Source organism: Aquarana catesbeiana, linkage group LG12 (assembly GCF_042186555.1).
Source record: "Aquarana catesbeiana isolate 2022-GZ linkage group LG12, ASM4218655v1, whole genome shotgun sequence".
Lineage (NCBI taxonomy): Eukaryota > Metazoa > Chordata > Amphibia > Anura > Ranidae > Aquarana > Aquarana catesbeiana.
The window spans coordinates 239,636,631-239,654,461 of NC_133335.1; the positions used below are offsets into that span (position 1 = coordinate 239,636,631).

The following is a 17,831-nucleotide window of genomic DNA, read 5'->3' on the forward strand; positions in this document are numbered from 1 at the left end:
GCCCCTACCACATCTCAGGGAATGGTTATTAAGTTTTTTTTGTTTTTTTTTTTACTCCATTACACTTACTTTATTTTCTTTTGTTTCGGCCTCCTCGTGTTTTCTTCATCTGACATCGAAGAGAGAGACATCCTCCGTCTCGTCTAGACTGTCCTAGAAAAACAGCGGCAATAAAGAGGACCCAATCACAGAGGAGCGGAGGAGGGAACCTGTATACAGTACACTTGTGTGGGGCGGACCTACGGAAAGTCAATATTCTTCCTTCTGTACAGAGCCCGACATGCCAGCCTGAGAGTCCGAGGGACTGACCTCAGGAGGGACACCCGAGGACCCACCTCAGGAGGACACCCGAGGACCCACACAGGCCGACCTCAGGAGGACACCCGAGGGCCCACCTCAGGAGGACACCCGAGGACCCACCTCAGGAGGGACCACCCGAGGACCCACCTCAGGAGGACACCCCGAGGACCCACCTCAGGAGGACACCCGAGGACCCCACACAGGCCGACCTCAGGAGGACACCCCGAGGGCCCACCTCAGGAGGACACCCGAGGACCCACCTCAGGAGGACACCCGAGGACCCACCTCAGGAGGACACCCGAGGACCCACCTCAGGAGGACACCCGAGGACCCACCTCAGGAGGGACACCCGAGGACCCACCTCAGGAGGACACCCGAGGACCCACCTCAGGAGGACACCCGAGGACCCACCTCAGGAGGACACCCGAGGACCCACCTCAGGAGGACACCCGAGGACCCACACAGGCCGACCTCAGGAGGACACCCGAGGACCCACCTCAGGAGGACACCCGAGGACCCACCTCAGGAGGACACCCGAGGACCCACCTCAGGAGGACACCCGAGGACTCACACAGGCCGACCTCAGGAGGACACCCGAGGACTCACACAGGCCGACCTCAGGAGGACACCCCGAGGGCCCACACAGGCCGACCTCAGGAGGACACCCCGAGGACCCACCTCAGGAGGACACCCGAGGACCCACCTCAGGAGGACACCCGAGGACCCACCTCAGGAGGACAACCCGAGGACCCACACAGGCCGACCTCAGGAGGACACCCGAGGACCCACCTCAGGAGGACACCCGAGGACCCACCTCAGGAGGACACACCGAGGACCCACCTCAGGAGGACACCCGAGGACCCACCTCAGGAGGGACACCCGAGGACTCACACAGGCCGACCTCAGGAGGGACACCCGAGGACTCACACAGGCCGACCTCAGGAGGGACAACCCCGAGGGCCCACACAGGCCCGACCTCAGGAGGACACCCCGAGGGCCCACACAGGCCGACCTCAGGAGGACACCCCGAGGGCCCACACAGGCCCGACCTCAGGAGGGACACCCCGAGGGCCCACACAGGCCGACCTCAGGAGGACACCCCGAGGGCCCACACAGGCCGACCTCAGGAGGACACCCCGAGGGGCCCACACAGGCCGACCTCAGGAGGCACACCCCGAGGGCCCCACACAGGCCGACCTCAGGAGGACACCCCGAGGGCCCACACAGGCCGACCTCAGGAGGACACCCCGAGGGCCCACACAGGCCGACCTCAGGAGGACAACCCCGAGGGCCCACACAGGCCGACCTCAGGAGGGCGGCACCGGAGATCAGACGGGACAGGCCAGGGGACCTCCTGTTTGCTGGAGGAGGGCATTTAGCACAGGATGGTAGGGAGCAGCGATCGCTCGTATAGATTGCTGTTCTCGTCATGACTGGCTTTGGTTTTTTCCTCCATACTATTTAAAGAACTTAGTCCTAAAATCATGCTGGCAAAATAAAAGCCCCTCCCCCTTACATCAGGGTCCCCATCACAGCCCCCCCCCCCCCACATCATATCCAATATTTCCTAATAGCTCCCCGAAGACTGGCAGAGCTCCCCACATTGTGTCATGTGACAAGACAAGCTCCGCTCAGAGGCCAAAAGAACGGACCGGATCGACAAAATCCCGGGGAGGAGCCGGAGTCACAACTCCACCCAGAATTACACTGAATGTGACACAGACAGATCCCAGAGAACTACAAGTCCCATCATCTCCCCCCCCCGAGAACTACAAGTCCCATCATCCCCCCCCAGAGAACTACAAGTCCCATCATCTCCCCCCCAGAGAACTACAAGTCCCATCATCTCCCCCCCAGAGAACTACAAGTCCCATCATCTCCCCCCCCAGAGAACTACAAGTCCCATCATCCCCCCCAGAGAACTACAAGTCCCATCATCTCCCCCCCAGAGAACTACAAGTCCCATCATCCCCCCAGAGAACTACAAGTCCCATCATATCCCCCCAGAGAACTACAAGTCCCATCATATCCCCCCCAGAGAACTACAAGTCCCATCATATCCCCCCCCCAGAGAACTACAAGTCCCATCATCCCCCCCAGAGAACTACAAGTCCCATCATCCCCCCAGAGAACTACAAGTCCCATCATTCCCCCCCCCAGAGAACTACAAGTCCCATCATCTCCCCCCAGAGAACTACAAGTCCCATCATCTCCCCCCCCGAGAACTACAAGTCCCCATCATTCCCCCCCCCCCCCGAGAACTACAAGTCCCATCATCTCCCCCCCCCCGAGAACTACAAGTCCCATCATCTCCCCCCCCGAGAACTACAAGTCCCCATCATCTCCCCCCCCCCGAGAAACTACAAGTCCCATCATCTCCCCCCCCGAGAACTACAAGGTCCCATCATCCCCCCCCCCAGAGAACTACAAGTCCCATCATCCCCCCCCAGAGAACTACAAGTCCCATCATCCCCCCAGAGAACTACAAGTCCCATCATTCCCCCCCCCCCCGAGAACTACAAGTCCCATCATCTCCCCCCCCCCAGAGAACTACAAAGTCCCATCATTCCCCCCGAGAACTACAAGTCCCATCATCTCCCCCCCCCAGAGAACTACAAGTCCCATCATCCCCCCCGAGAACTACAAGTCCCATCATACCCCCCCCAGAGAACTACAAGTCCCATCATCTCCCCCCCCCAGAGAACTACAAGGTCCCATCATCTCCCCCCCCCCCAGAGAACTACAAGTCCCATCATCCCCCCCCAGAGAACTACAAGTCCCATCATCTCCCCCCCCCCCGAGAACTACAAGTCCCATCATTCCCCCCAGAGAACTACAAGTCCCATCATCTCCCCCCCCGAGAACTACAAGTCCCATCATCTCCCCCCCCAGAGAACTACAAGTACCATCATCTCCCCCCCCGAGAACTACAAGTCCCATCATTCCCCCCAGAGAACTACAAGTCCCATCATCTCCCCCCCCCCGAGAACTACAAGTCCCATCATCCCCCCCAGAGAACTACAAGTCCCATCACCTCCCCCCCAGAGAACTACAAGTCCCATCATTCCCCCCCCAGAGAACTACAAGTCCCATCATCTCCCCCCCCCAGAGAACTACAAGTCCCATCATTCCCCCCAGAGAACTACAAGTCCCATCATTCCCCCCAGAGAACTACAAGTCCCATCATTCCCCCCAGAGAACTACAAGTCCCATCACCTCCCCCCCCAGAGAACTACAAGTCCCATCATTCCCCCCAGAGAACTACAAGTCCCATCACCTCCCCCCCCAGAGAACTACAAGTCCCATCATCTCCCCCCAGAGAACTACAAGTCCCATCATCCCCCCCCAGAGAACTACAAGTCCCATCATCCCCCCCAGAGAACTACAAGTCCCATCACCTCCCCCCCCAGAGAACTACAAGTCCCATCACCTCCCCCCCCAGAGAACTACAAGTCCCATCACCTCCCCCCCCCAGAGAACTACAAGTCCCATCATTCCCCCCAGAGAACTACAAGTCCCATCATTCCCCCCAGAGAACTACAAGTCCCATCATCCCCCCCAGAGAACTACAAGTCCCATCATTCCCCCCAGAGAACTACAAGTCCCATCATTCCCCCCAGAGAACTACAAGTCCCATCATCCCCCCCCAGAGAACTACAAGTCCCATCATCTCCCCCCCAGAGAACTACAAGTCCCATCATCTCCCCCCCCCGAGAACTACAAGTCCCATCATCTCCCCCCCCCCCCGAGAACTACAAGTCCCATCATCCCCCCCCCAGAGAACTACAAGTCCCATCATCTCCCCCCCCCGAGAACTACAAGTCCCATCATTCCCCCCAGAGAACTACAAGTCCCATCATCTCCCCCCCCCCGAGAACTACAAGTCCCATCATCTCCCCCCCCCCGAGAACTACAAGTCCCATCATTCCCCCCAGAGAACTACAAGTCCCATCACCTCCCCCCCCCGAGAACTACAAGTCCCATCATCCCCCCCAGAGAACTACAAGTCCCATCACCTCCCCCCCAGAGAACTACAAGTCCCATCATTCCCCCCAGAGAACTACAAGTCCCATCATCTCCCCCCCCCCAGAGAACTACAAGTCCCATCATTCCCCCCAGAGAACTACAAGTCCCATCATTCCCCCCAGAGAACTACAAGTCCCATCATCCCCCCCAGAGAACTACAAGTCCCATCACCTCCCCCCCCCCGAGAACTACAAGTCCCATCATCTCCCCCCCCAGAGAACTACAAGTCCCATCATCCCCCCCAGAGAACTACAAGTCCCATCATCCCCCCCAGAGAACTACAAGTCCCATCACCTCCCCCCCCCCAGAGAACTACAAGTCCCATCATTCCCCCCAGAGAACTACAAGTCCCATCATTCCCCCCAGAGAACTACAAGTCCCATCATTCCCCCCAGAGAACTACAAGTCCCATCATTCCCCCCAGAGAACTACAAGTCCCATCATTCCCCCCAGAGAACTACAAGTCCCATCATTCCCCCCAGAGAACTACAAGTCCCATCATCTCCCCCCAGAGAACTACAAGTCCCATCATCTCCCCCCAGAGAACTACAAGTCCCATCATCCCCCCCCAGAGAACTACAAGTCCCATCATCTCCCCCCCCCCCCGAGAACTACAAGTCCCATCATCTCCCCCCCCCGAGAACTACAAGTCCCATCATTCCCCCCCCCCCCGAGAACTACAAGTCCCATCATCTCCCCCCCCCCGAGAACTACAAGTCCCATCATCTCCCCCCCCAGAGAACTACAAGTCCCATCATCTCCCCCCCCAGAGAACTACAAGTCCCATCACCTCCCCCCCCAGAGAACTACAAGTCCCATCATTCCCCCCAGAGAACTACAAGTCCCATCATCTCCCCCCCCAGAGAACTACAAGTCCCATCATTCCCCCCAGAGAACTACAAGTCCCATCATTCCCCCCAGAGAACTACAAGTCCCATCATCCCCCCCAGAGAACTACAAGTCCCATCACCTCCCCCCCCGAGAACTACAAGTCCCATCATCTCCCCCCCCCAGAGAACTACAAGTCCCATCACTTCCCCCCCCAGAGAACTACAAGTCCCATCACCTCCCCCCCCAGAGAACTACAAGTCCCATCATTCCCCCCAGAGAACTACAAGTCCCATCATCTCCCCCCCCGAGAACTACAAGTCCCATCATCTCCCCCCCCAGAGAACTACAAGTCCCATCATCCCCCCAGAGAACTACAAGTCCCATCATCTCCCCCCCCCAGAGAACTACAAGTCCCATCATCTCCCCCCCCAGAGAACTACAAGTCCCATCACCTCCCCCCCCAGAGAACTACAAGTCCCATCATCCCCCCAGAGAACTACAAGTCACATCACCTCCCCCCCAGAGAACTACAAGTCCCATCATTCCCCCCAGAGAACTACAAGTCCCATCATCCCCCCAGAGAACTACAAGTCCCATCATCCCCCCCCCAGAGAACTACAAGTCCCATCATTCCCCCCAGAGAACTACAAGTCCCATCATCTCCCCCCAGAGAACTACAAGTCCCATCATCTCCCCCCCCGAGAACTACAAGTCCCATCATTCCCCCCCCCCCCGAGAACTACAAGTCCCATCACCCCCCCCCCCCCCCCCCGAGAACTACAAGTCCCATCATCTCCCCCCCCGAGAACTACAAGTCCCATCATCTCCCCCCCCCCCGAGAACTACAAGTCCCATCATCCCCCCCCAGAGAACTACAAGTCCCATCATCCCCCCCAGAGAACTACAAGTCCCATCATCTCCCCCCCCAGAGAACTACAAGTCCCATCATCTCCCCCCCGAGAACTACAAGTCCCATCATCTCCCCCCCAGAGAACTACAAGTCCCATCATTCCCCCCAGAGAACTACAAGTCCCATCATCCCCCCCCCAGAGAACTACAAGTCCCATCAGCCCCCCCCCCCCGAGAACTACAAGTCCCATCATCCCCCCCCAGAGAACTACAAGTCCCATCATCTCCCCCCCCCGAGAACTACAAGTCCCATCATCTCCCCCCCCAGAGAACTACAAGTCCCATCTTCCCCCCCCAGAGAACTACAAGTCCCACCAATCCCCCCCCAGAGAACTACAAGTCCCATCATCCCCCCAGAGAACTACAAGTCCCATCATCTCCCCCCCCCGAGAACTACAAGTCCCATCATCTCCCCCCCCAGAGAACTACAAGTCCCATCATCCCCCCCCCCAGAGAACTACAAGTCCCATCATCCCCCCCCAGAGAACTACAAGTCCCATCATCCCCCCCCAGAGAACTACAAGTCCCATCATCCCCCCGAGAACTACAAGTCCCATCATCTCCCCCCGAGAACTACAAGTCCCATCATCCCCCCCAGAGAACTACAAGTCCCATCATCTCCCCCCCCAGAGAACTACAAGTCCCATCATCCCCCCCAGAGAACTACAAGTCCCATCATCCCCCCCAGAGAACTACAAGTCCCATCATCCCCCCCCAGAGAACTACAAGTCCCATCATCCCCCCCAGAGAACTACAAGTCCCATCATCTCCCCCCCCCCCGAGAACTACAAGTCCCATCATCTCCCCCCCCAGAGAACTACAAGTCACATCATCTCCCCCCCCAGAGAACTACAAGTCCCATCATCCCCCCAGAGAACTACAAGTCCCATCATCTCCCCCCCCCCCGAGAACTACAAGTCCCATCATCTCCCCCCCCAGAGAACTACAAGTCCCATCATTCCCCCCAGAGAACTACAAGTCCCATCATCTCCCCCCCCAGAGAACTACAAGTTCCATCATCTCCCCCCCCCAGAGAACTACAAGTCCCATCATCCCCCCCCCCAGAGAACTACAAGTCCCATCATCCCCCCTGTAGAGCCCGGTTCTCCCCTCACTCACCTGCCGCATCATATCACCTCACAGCTCCGACTTCCGGGACACGACTCACTTCCGGCATCACCGCACGCCCCCGACTCGTGCACCCGCAGATGGGAGGAGCATAATAGCGAGAAACGCCCTTTCATCCCTCTAGGGGCGGGGCCTTGAGGAAGAACGGCCCTCCCACCTTACTACAGATTTATATCTCCTCCCACCTTCAGCGCTCCAACATAACGGAAGGCGGGGCGTGTGAAAGAGCCGAGCGATGAAGGCGGGGCTGTTGGAGGAGGAAAGGGGGGAAGTGGGCGTGGAACTGAGCAATAATAATAATATATTGTTATGATGTGTGAGCGCCCCCTCCCGGTGCGATATATATCGCCGGACATTTCTGTCCTCACCAGCCGGACCGCTCTTCATTACTCTTCATTCCTCTTCATTACTCTTCATTACTCTTCATTCCTCTTCATTACTCTTCATTCCTCTTCATTCCTCTTCATTCCTCTTCATTACTCTCCATTCCCCTCCATTCGTCTTCATTCCTCTTCATTACTCTCCATTCCCCTCCATTCGTCTTCATTCTGCTTCATTCCTCCCCATTCCTCACCAGCCGGACCGCTCTTCATTCCTCTCCACTCCTCTTCATTCCTCTTCATTACTCTTCATTACTCTTCATTCCTCTTCATACCTCTTCATTAATCTTCATTTATCTTCATACCTCTTCATTCCTCTTCATTACTCTTCATTCCTCTCTGAGCGATTCTGTTTAATTTTATATTTTTCATTTATAATTTTTTTAGATGGAGGTCACATGATATATACCCCAAATATCAGAGCCCCTCCCCATCGGAGCCCCCCTTTATCACAGCCCCCATCAGAGTCCACTTACATCAAAGTCCCCCCTTCATATCAGAGTCCCCATCACCCCATTCTAGTCCCCCCTACATCAGCTACCCCATTAGAGTCCTCCCTTACTTCAGGGTCCCCTTCCCTTATATCAGAGTTCCCATCACCCCACCAAAGCCCCCCCCCTCCCCATCAGAGTCCCCTCCCTTATATCAGGGTTCCCATCACCCCATCAGAGCCCCTCCTTAAATCAGATTCGTCATCAGAATTCTCCCTTACATTAGAGTCCCCATCAGACTCCCCTTCCATTATATCAGAGTCCCCATCACTGCACCAGAGCCCCCCCCCCCCCCCCTTAAATCAGCTTTACCATCATAGTCCCCATTATATCAGGGTCCCCATCAGAGTCCACTTACATCAGAGCCCCCCCCCCTTTATATCAGAGTCCCCATTACCCCATCAGAGCCCCCCTTTTATATCAGAGTCCCCATTACCCCATCAGAGCCCCCCTTTTATATCAGAGTCCCCATTACCCCATCAGAGCCCCTCCTTATATCAGCTTCCCCATCAGAATCCTCCCTTACATCCGGGTCCCCATCAGAGTCCACATACATCACCCCCCCCCTCCCTTATATCAGAGTCCCCACCAGCGCCCCTCCCCATATTATTGCCTTGCTGGCTGTATTTTAATGCTGGTTTATTTTTTTACCTTTACCAACTTCTGCAAACCGGTCATCATGTGGAACGCAAAGTCGTCTTCGCCAATAACGCCACTCTGCCCTCCGCATACATTCCATATTAGTGAGGGGTGCTGTAGTGACACCTCCTCATTGGGGTGGGGCCATGACACCTCCTCATAGGGGTGGGGCCATGACACCCTGCATTAGTCCTCGGCTTTCACAGAGTCATTCAATCCAGGAGACTGAGGACATCTTGTGGCCAAGAAAAGGCACTGCAAGGGATTCTTATTTTCTTGGGAACAATTTTTAATATAATAAAGTCCAGCCCAGCATTGGCCATTTAAAGCTTCCCGAATATCACCAATTATTATCACCGATTATTCATGTTGCCTATTAGTGTGGGAAGGTTAACTTAAAGGTCAGTTTCCCCCAAAATTTAGTGTATGTGAAAATGGCAACATAGTTGTATATTTAAATTCAGCCAAAATTGCATGCACAGCCGGCTCCTTCTTGGAAAAAAATGGCACAAAATGCATTTTGATTTTTTTTTTTTTTTTTAATTCAAGCTAAAACAAATTTTCCTGGTGGCATTATGTAAATCTGCCGTTCATTTAAGAGATATTGAGATAAAAGTAAAACCTATTTTCCAAATCCAACCAGAGCAAGAAATTGTACGAAGGACTAGGACTCTCTACATCAAAAAAAATAAAATTTGTGTGTGTGTATATATATATTGATATATATATATATATATATATATATATATATATATATATATATATATATATATATATATATATATATATAATTTTTTTTTATTATAGGCAAAACTTATTTTTTCATTTTGGATAGAGTAATGGGGGGGGGTATGCCCCCTTTGTCCCTTTGGGGAGATTCGCCTTCACTTCCTGTCCCTTAGCTAAAACAGGAAGTGAGTGGAAATCCCTGCACATTAAGGGAATCCCTTGGGGACCCCCCCCCCCCAGAACTAGTGTCCCCATTGGAAGATTTCCCCTCTACTACTTTTTTGGGGACATCCCAAAATGTGTTTTTTCTTTGACTTTCATTTTCTCTAAAGGGGGCACAGACAGCAATAAAAAAAAAAAATGAGAAAAATAATCCCTCTCCACTCCATCCGAAAAAAATAAAAAAGTTTTGCCTTCAGTTACACTATTTATTATTTTATTATTCTGATTCCCACAGAGGGATTCCCACTGTTATGTTAATTTAAGAGACTTTGTCACCTTGCCCGCTCTGGAAATGTGACAGGGTCTCTTTAAAGCTCAGCTAGCAAAAAAAAATAACATAAAATAAACATAAAATAAAGCTCACCTAGCAAAACACATACATTATATATACAGTTGTATATATTTATATTAATATATATATATATATATATATATATATATATATATATATATATATATATATATATATATATATATATATATATATATTTTTTTTTTTTTTTTTAATCTTTTTTTATTGCCAGGTGATTGAGGGTGAGCTTTAAAGAGACTCTGTCACATTTCCTGAGTGAGCAAGGTGACAAAGTCTCTTAATTAACATAACAGTGGGAATCATAAGAATAAAATAATTAATATATCTATATAGATCTATATAGATATATATCTAGATAGATATAGATATATCTAGATATTTATATCTAGATATATATATATACTGTATATATCTAGATATATAGCAGAAAGTAAAAAAAAAATTGAATATATATATATATATATATATATATATATATATATATATATATATACATACACACACACACACAAAATACATACAGTATGTACATATACGGTATATATACAAAGTTGTATAATATATATCTATTATATACAGTATATATATATATATATATATATATATATACACACACAGTATATATACACATACATATACACACAGTACTGTGTACCTTTTGCCCTCTCAGGAAATATGACAGGGTCTCTTTAAAGCCCACTTAGATGACAAAAAATATATATATTTTTTCTTTTTTTTTATTTATGTCAGAGCGAGATGACAATTTTTCCTAATTAACATAACAGTGGAAATCATAAGAATAACATAATTTCAGGGGTCTCCAAACTTTCTAATCGAAGGGCCAGTTTACCTGCCTTCAGACTTTAGGAGGGGGTCGAATTAGGGCCAGCTGGGGTAGAACATGTCCTGATGTCCAGTGGAAGTAAACAATGCCCTATCTTTGGTGTCAGTGGAAAGAATTGTGCCTCATTGTTGGTGTCAATGGAAGGAATAGTACCCCATCATTGGAGTCAATGGAAGGAATTGTGTCCCATTGTTGGTGTCAGTGGGAGGAATTTTGTCCTATTGTTGGTATCAGTGGGAATAGTGGCCCATTATTGATGTCAATGGAAGAAATAGTGCCCCATTGTTGTTGTCAGTGGGAGTAATTGTGCCCTTTTGTTGGTGTCAGTGGAAGGAATAGTGCCCCATTGTTGGTATCAGTGGGAGGAATAGTGCCCCATCCTTGGTGTTAATGGAAGGAATACTGCCCCATTGTTGGTGTCAGTGAGAGGAATAGCTGCCCATTGTTGGTGTAAGTGAGAGGAGTAGTGGCCCATCCTTGGTGTTAATGGAAGGAATATTGCCCCATTGTTGGTATCAGTGGGAGGAATAGTGGCCTATCCTTGGTGTTAATGGAAGGAATAGTGGCCAATCATTGGTATCAGTGGAAGGAAAAGTGCCCTTTTGATGGTGTCAGTGGGAGGAATAATGCCCCAAGGGCCAGATAAAGGCAAGCAAAGGGCCTCACCTGGACCCTGAGCTGCAGTTTGGAGACCCCTGGCCTAGAGGTCTAGAGCTTTGGATATTTAAACCATGGTCATAGATATACATCTGGCCCAAATTCAGGCACTGCAATTTTTCCTTCTTTGGTGAAGCCATCAATGTTCTTCCCTTGGATTTTCATCAGCCAGGCCTTCTTGCTCTCCTTGGTTTTCATTGTCTGGGTCAATGCCTCTACTTCTTTATGCTGCAGCATCTTCTGTGCTTGAAACTCCTTCAACTGCTTGATGGTGAGGAGCTGGAACCCACCCCGCTCCCTGTACGGGTCCAATGATGCAACCTGCGCGGTCACTCTCCGCTTTGGGGCAGTCTTTTCTTGGCGTTGACCCATGACCATTCGTAAAGGTTGGAGGGTCTCGGGGCTTGTGTACAAACCAGTTTGCTTTGCGGTGGTTTCAACGGCAGAGGTGGACCTTCTCTGCAAAGCCAAGCTTCGCTGTTTCTTCCTAGATGTAAAACTGGTCTGGGGCCGCATGATGGCCGGGGTCGGTATGGTGGACTGAACGCCCGGTCCGTGTATGGACTCATTCATTTTAAGGGTCAGCTTTCTAATTTCGAAGGCGGTCATGATTTTCCTCATCTCTATTGGGGCAGCAGAAGACTTCAGATACTCGAGAAGGACGGAAAGGTCAACTTGCTGGCTTTCTTTGGAGCTGGAGTATTGTGCGACCACCTTTCCGTCTTTGTTTTTGGACGGTGGAGCTCCCCATTCGTCCCGGATCCTTGAGTTGTGCTCCAGGTTGGTACCAATTTCGTCACCCTTCTGTAAATTCTGTATGGTGCTAAATTTTAAGAGTATTTGGTTGGGACTCATTGGCGTATGAGGACCGCGTCTTTTCATGCGACGCAGGGTTGCACTCTGGCTGGTGGAAAGGGCTGATTTGCGACCGGGGGAACCATAACCCGACTCTCCATCTGGAATTGGAAGGAAGATGTCATTTTAGTATTGACTGGGTCATAACCCCTGACATATTCCTGATCTCTGTGCGCTGAGCTCTTTTCTATATACTTTCTTTACCTGTACACCCCAGAAAGATATAAAACTCACAGTTCCCCCAGAACTAATACTTAATATTTTGATGTATATATGAGGTGGAGCTTATTTTCTGGCATAAGGGGTTGGTTAGAACCTCTGGTCAGGTTATATAGCTGTGACCATGGGCAGAAATAGAAGTAAATATCTATCTATCTATCTATCTATCTATCTATCTATCTATCTATCTATCTATCTATCTATCTATCTATCTATCTATCTATCTATCTATCTATCATATAACGTGTATGGCGGAGACTATTCATGGAGTTTATCTGGTCTTCCTATGGGTGTCCTTAGCGTTTTGGTTCCTGGTATGCCCTGCTAAGGTTGATTCTAGGTAATACTCAGATACTGGCATTGCCCACATAACCATAAATTACACTCTATGATGTATTGATGAATACACGGAGGCATTACTTTGTGTATTTTATATCTGCCTGGAGTTCAGCTTTAATAGTGAAGATATATAACTACCGGAATCCTCCTTAGTCCTCATGGCGGGCGCGGTGCTCGCTCTGCTGTAGACATCTGGAATGCTTTGCCCCGCTGTTTGTGGCCTGTATGCTGATGGGGGCTTCTTGAAAAACTCGGGCTGTAAATCAATGTAGGCAAAACTCCTGCGGTAATTAGTCAGCTCAGGCCATGTCGCTGGCTTTAGAGACTTCAAATGTAGATCTGAAAAAAATAAGTTAGAACGCAATGTGAAACGCCTTATGGCATCGATATGAATCTCAAACCCTAGAAGAGCCCAGTCCATCCTACTTCTGTCCCTGAGAGGAACAAAGTCTGAGCAGCACTGACTTCATATTGGGAAGAGCAAAGGATTCTGGGACAGAGAGCAGAGGGTGCGCACATGACGGTTCCTCAAGTTTTACTTCCTCTGGATTATGGTAAGAATATAAGTTGGAGCCATTTGGTTCACAGCTTTACCCTCTTGCAATCATTTTACCCTCAACAAGGACTCACTAAGTACTGGATCCTCATGCAAGGCTCTGATGTTGTAAAGATGTCTTAGAAAACCCTCCACATGGGACATTGCAACCCCACCAGGAGAGAATTTTTTTCTTGACTTTAGTCAATATAGATGATGACAACTGTTTTGTTCCTGGGGATCTCAGCAGCAACTTAGTCCATCTGGTTCTGCTTTCCCTATGTTGGCAATTGTAAGGGCATACCCTTACCACCCCACTGGATTTTAGTATAACTCACAGTCAATCAATGTCAATGCCCTCTGTCATGAACACCTGCGATCCTCACTCCATGCAGTGGACCAGCTAACACTTTACTATCCAACAACAGCCTTTTCCAGCAGCTTGGTCCAATTTCATCCTGATGAGTAACCTCACACCTTGGTCAAGGGCATCTTGATCTGATACCTTCTCTTACTTAATATTCTCACCGTTGGCAGGCATGGTAAGGTGTCCTAGGTTAGACAAGTTAGGAGCTACCCAATACACCCCATCGTGTCTTGTACGTAGAAGAAATGGTGACGTAACAATTGAGTCTGGACCTTAGGCCTTCTCTTGCTCAGTTTTCTTACCCTGAGCATGCATGGTCCTATAGGTTCAGCAAGTTAGGAGGCCAAAAACCAAATAAAATTGATTCTGTTCAAATACCCCAATTTGTTATCCCAACTGACTGGCCACAATGCTTGTAGGTGCTGGTCAGGTTTTATAGATGGCTCATCAGACACATCAAGGACTACAACAAAATGGTGCCCATCCGTACACTACCTCAGCATATAGTGAGCTCCTCTTAGTAAAAAATGGCTTCAGCATGGTCTCATACCCATGGGAGAACCCCCTCTAGCATGTTTTACCTAATAGGGGCTTCATTGTAGAGGCTAGGGCCAGATGGGTTTAATTGTACAGGCCAAAGCCTGCCTTCCGGGGCACTGTGCTGATGGGCGCCATTTTGTTGTAATCAACAAGTTTGCCAGTCACGTATATGGTGGCAAACTCAGCATACCTCCTCTCTTTCTTACACATTGATACATTTGACAACTTTGCACCTTGGTCAATGGGGTCTGGGCCTTAGATCTCCACTTGCTCAGAGTTCTAACCCTGAGCAGGCATAGTCAGTTGTCCAAGTCCAGCTAGTTAGGAGGTACTCAAAATGCTTCATCTTTCTCATGTATGTGGATAAAATGTACCACAGTGTTTGCGTACATGCCCTAAATAATGTTGGGTCACGTCAGACATCACCATGTTCTGAAGCACAGTGTCAGCCAGTGGATCCCTTGCATTTCCTCGAGTATCTATAGTTATGTTCCTGGGTGGCAGCAAGTTAGCATTGGGAAAAGAACCATGAAATCACAAATAGAATAGAACTTACATGCTGTACATCTAACTCTGTGGTATATACAACTTACAATATCTCTGAATAATATTGCTGAAAACTTTTACCCAGAAGATGATTCACCTGATACAAAGAGACCAATTTGGTGCTAACCAGGACTAAACCCATTTAGTTTCTTATGTGTATATACAGCATGTATATACTCATTCAGTCATATCCGGCTCTCAGCTGTTCTATGCGCCAGTTCTTTGGGCATGTACACATGTGCAGTTAGCTAGTCTGTCACTAGGTGGCTCTGTCCCAGAATAGTGTGTGGTAACAGAGAATAGTGTAATCAGGTGCTTGGTCCCTTTAGCTAGGGCCCTCCTGTACTGATGTCATGAGTAGGTCAGTAGGAATATACAGTATATGCCAGGTTGGGAGGAGCCCAGTGCAGATGGGGCATGGGAGCCAGTTATCCTACATCAGGACAAGGCAGATGTCCAAGGAGAAGTGTACAGAGTTTAGTAGGAGCAGTTCTCTCTCTGGATCGACTAGAGGAGAGTCATGAGCTGGATGCCTAATGAGCATGTCAGAACCCTCTGAGTGAGTACTAATGACTCTGGGACACAGAGAGTAACTTCAGGGAGTGTACCTAGCTAGGTAGATCTATGGAGTGGGACTTAAAAGGAGAGATTGGTATACTATAGAAGGAGCCTTGTTAATGACAGAGCAGGATACTTCACCTTGTAATTTTTGGTTTAAATAGAGCAGAATGCTCCAGTATAGTATACAGGGAGATGGGTCTCAACACTTTCGTGCTCCCAAGGAGAGAGGGACTATGTTAAAGAAAAGGTGGCTTGATTGAGTGACATGTAATGTGCTTCTTTCACATGATAACTGCTACGGTACATCCACCATATACGTGACTGGCAAAGTAATGTCAAGAGACCCTGAATAGTATGCCTATGTAATGTGTCAATTCCATCTTCTGAGGAACACCAGTCAAGTGTGTAAACTATATCTTTTGTGTGGACATTCCTTTCTTTGAATCTTAAGGCTAATGGCTGTGGATGTTGCCTATGGCATGGAGTTGGGCACAATATGGTGGAGGAAGAGGGCTATGAGCAGGTGGGTTGTTGTTCTATCTAAGAAGAAGCAAGGTAAGGACTTGTACTCTTTGGCGCCATCACACAGCCAATCACAAGCCCCCTTACAAGCACCATGTCCAATATGTTTTTTAGAGCCTTTTCTGTAGAATTTGTTACATTTTGGTGAAATCTTGGCAAATTTTTAGGTAGGTCACCCAGTCTTTCCTCAATTTCTTATAGTTACAAAAAGTTATGCATCTTAAAACATTACAATACCATGAGCTCTTTTAGTGCTTCTAGCAGACAAGCTTCGAGCGTGGTGGGACAGTTGAGTCTTTGCCTCCACCTCTTCCTCCTCATTCATCTGGTAGATCTTCCGGTTGCTGGATCCAACTCGTTTCATTCTCTGGGCTCGAACATAACTGTAAGGCCTGACCCGGATGGGGGAGGAATTAAACCTTTCCCGTTCTTTCAGGGTGTCCACTCTTTCCGATGTCTGTGAGTAATCCCACGACACCTCCTCGAACTGGAAGATCATGATGCTGGTCAAGACATTTATGACCATTCTACAAAGGAAGGCCAGAAGAAAAGAAAGTCTGTTTAGGACATAGTTGCAATGTTGTATACTGATTATTGCTGCATTGTTTTTCTTGGAGTTGTCTGATGCGAGAAATAAACTTTCACCTGTTATCGCGAATGCACATATTGGCGACCGGGTCTGCTCTGCTATTGGCCCTCATAACTCGGAGGCAGTCTCCATTGAGGAAGTTAAATATGCGGATTTTGCCATCGGCACAGCCGGTAATGACTCTGAGGTAGAGAAACTCCAAACACATCACCTCCCTGGAAAAAAAATACGTAAAATAACCTCATATGTCGGCGTGGATAAATTCCTTACATGTGGCAATATTCCGTTGCAGTGTACTTAATTAAAGAGGCTCTTCACCCACCCCTTGCCCCATTTTTTTTATGCACACCGGGATGAGGGTTATGTACAATTCAGATAAGGTAGTATAAAAGATGTAGACTTACACTACAATTCAGATACTCACTCACCCAGCAGATCCAGCTTTGTCCTGCTGTGGGATCCTCTTCTCCTCTGCCACAAAAGAAGGGGGGGGGTGGCTGAGCGTGGAAGAACTGGCAGCCTTCCGATGATGTCATACAAGAACACGGGGTCCCACACCCCTGCGTTCTTGTGTGACGTCATCGGGAGGCTGCCAGTTCCTCCGGGCTCAGCCGGTGGGCCTTCCGATGACGTCACACAAGAACACAGGGTCCCACGCCACCGTGTTCTTGTGTGACATCATCGGGAGGCTGCCAGTTCCTCCAGGCTCAGCCAGGGGGCCTTCCGATGACATCACACAAGAACACGGGGTCCCACGCCACCTTGTTCCTGTGTGACATCATCAGGAGGCTGCCAGTTCCTCCAGGCTCAGCCAGAGGGCCTTCCGATGACGTCACACAAGAACACGGGGTCCCACGCCACCTTGTTCCTGTGTGACATCATCGGGAGGCTGCTAGTTCCTCCAGGCTCAGCCAGAGGGCCTCCCGATGATGTCACACAAGAACACGGGGTCCCACGCCACCTTGTTCCTGTGTGACATCTTTGGGAGGCTGCTAGTTCCTCCAGGCTCAGCCAGAGGGCCTCCCGATGACGTCACACAAGAACACGGGGTACCACGCCACCTTGTTCCTGTGTAACATCATCGAGAGGTTGCCAGTTCCTCCAGGCTCAGCCAGGGGGCCTCCCGATGACGTGCCGCCAGGCATACCCCCTCCTCCTTTTGTGAATGAAAGACTATGCCTCCTGGGTTTTGTGACATGCATATCCCAGGAGGCACAAGGAGCACAGTGCACATCATTAAAAGGTGTTCCTCTTTCCCATCTCAGAAAGCGATAAAGTTATACTAGTTT

General features: G+C 49.7%; 1 protein-coding gene across 1 annotated transcript in view; it reads right to left on the bottom strand.

The window, feature by feature from the left end:
* Positions 1–10,484: 10,484 nt before the first annotated feature.
* The window catches only part of LOC141113700 (F-box and WD repeat domain containing protein 10B-like), a 29,706-nt gene continuing 22,359 nt past the window's right edge, over positions 10,485–17,831 (bottom strand). Inside the window, exons 10-13 of the mRNA XM_073606966.1 lie at positions 16,599–16,757; positions 16,191–16,480; positions 13,021–13,221; positions 10,485–12,425 (exon numbers count right to left, since the gene is read on the bottom strand). Of these exons, the coding sequence (XP_073463067.1) occupies positions 11,548–12,425; positions 13,021–13,221; positions 16,191–16,480; positions 16,599–16,757 (1,528 nt within the window). The 3' untranslated portion in view covers positions 10,485–11,547. The remainder of the gene's footprint in view (positions 12,426–13,020; positions 13,222–16,190; positions 16,481–16,598; positions 16,758–17,831) is intronic.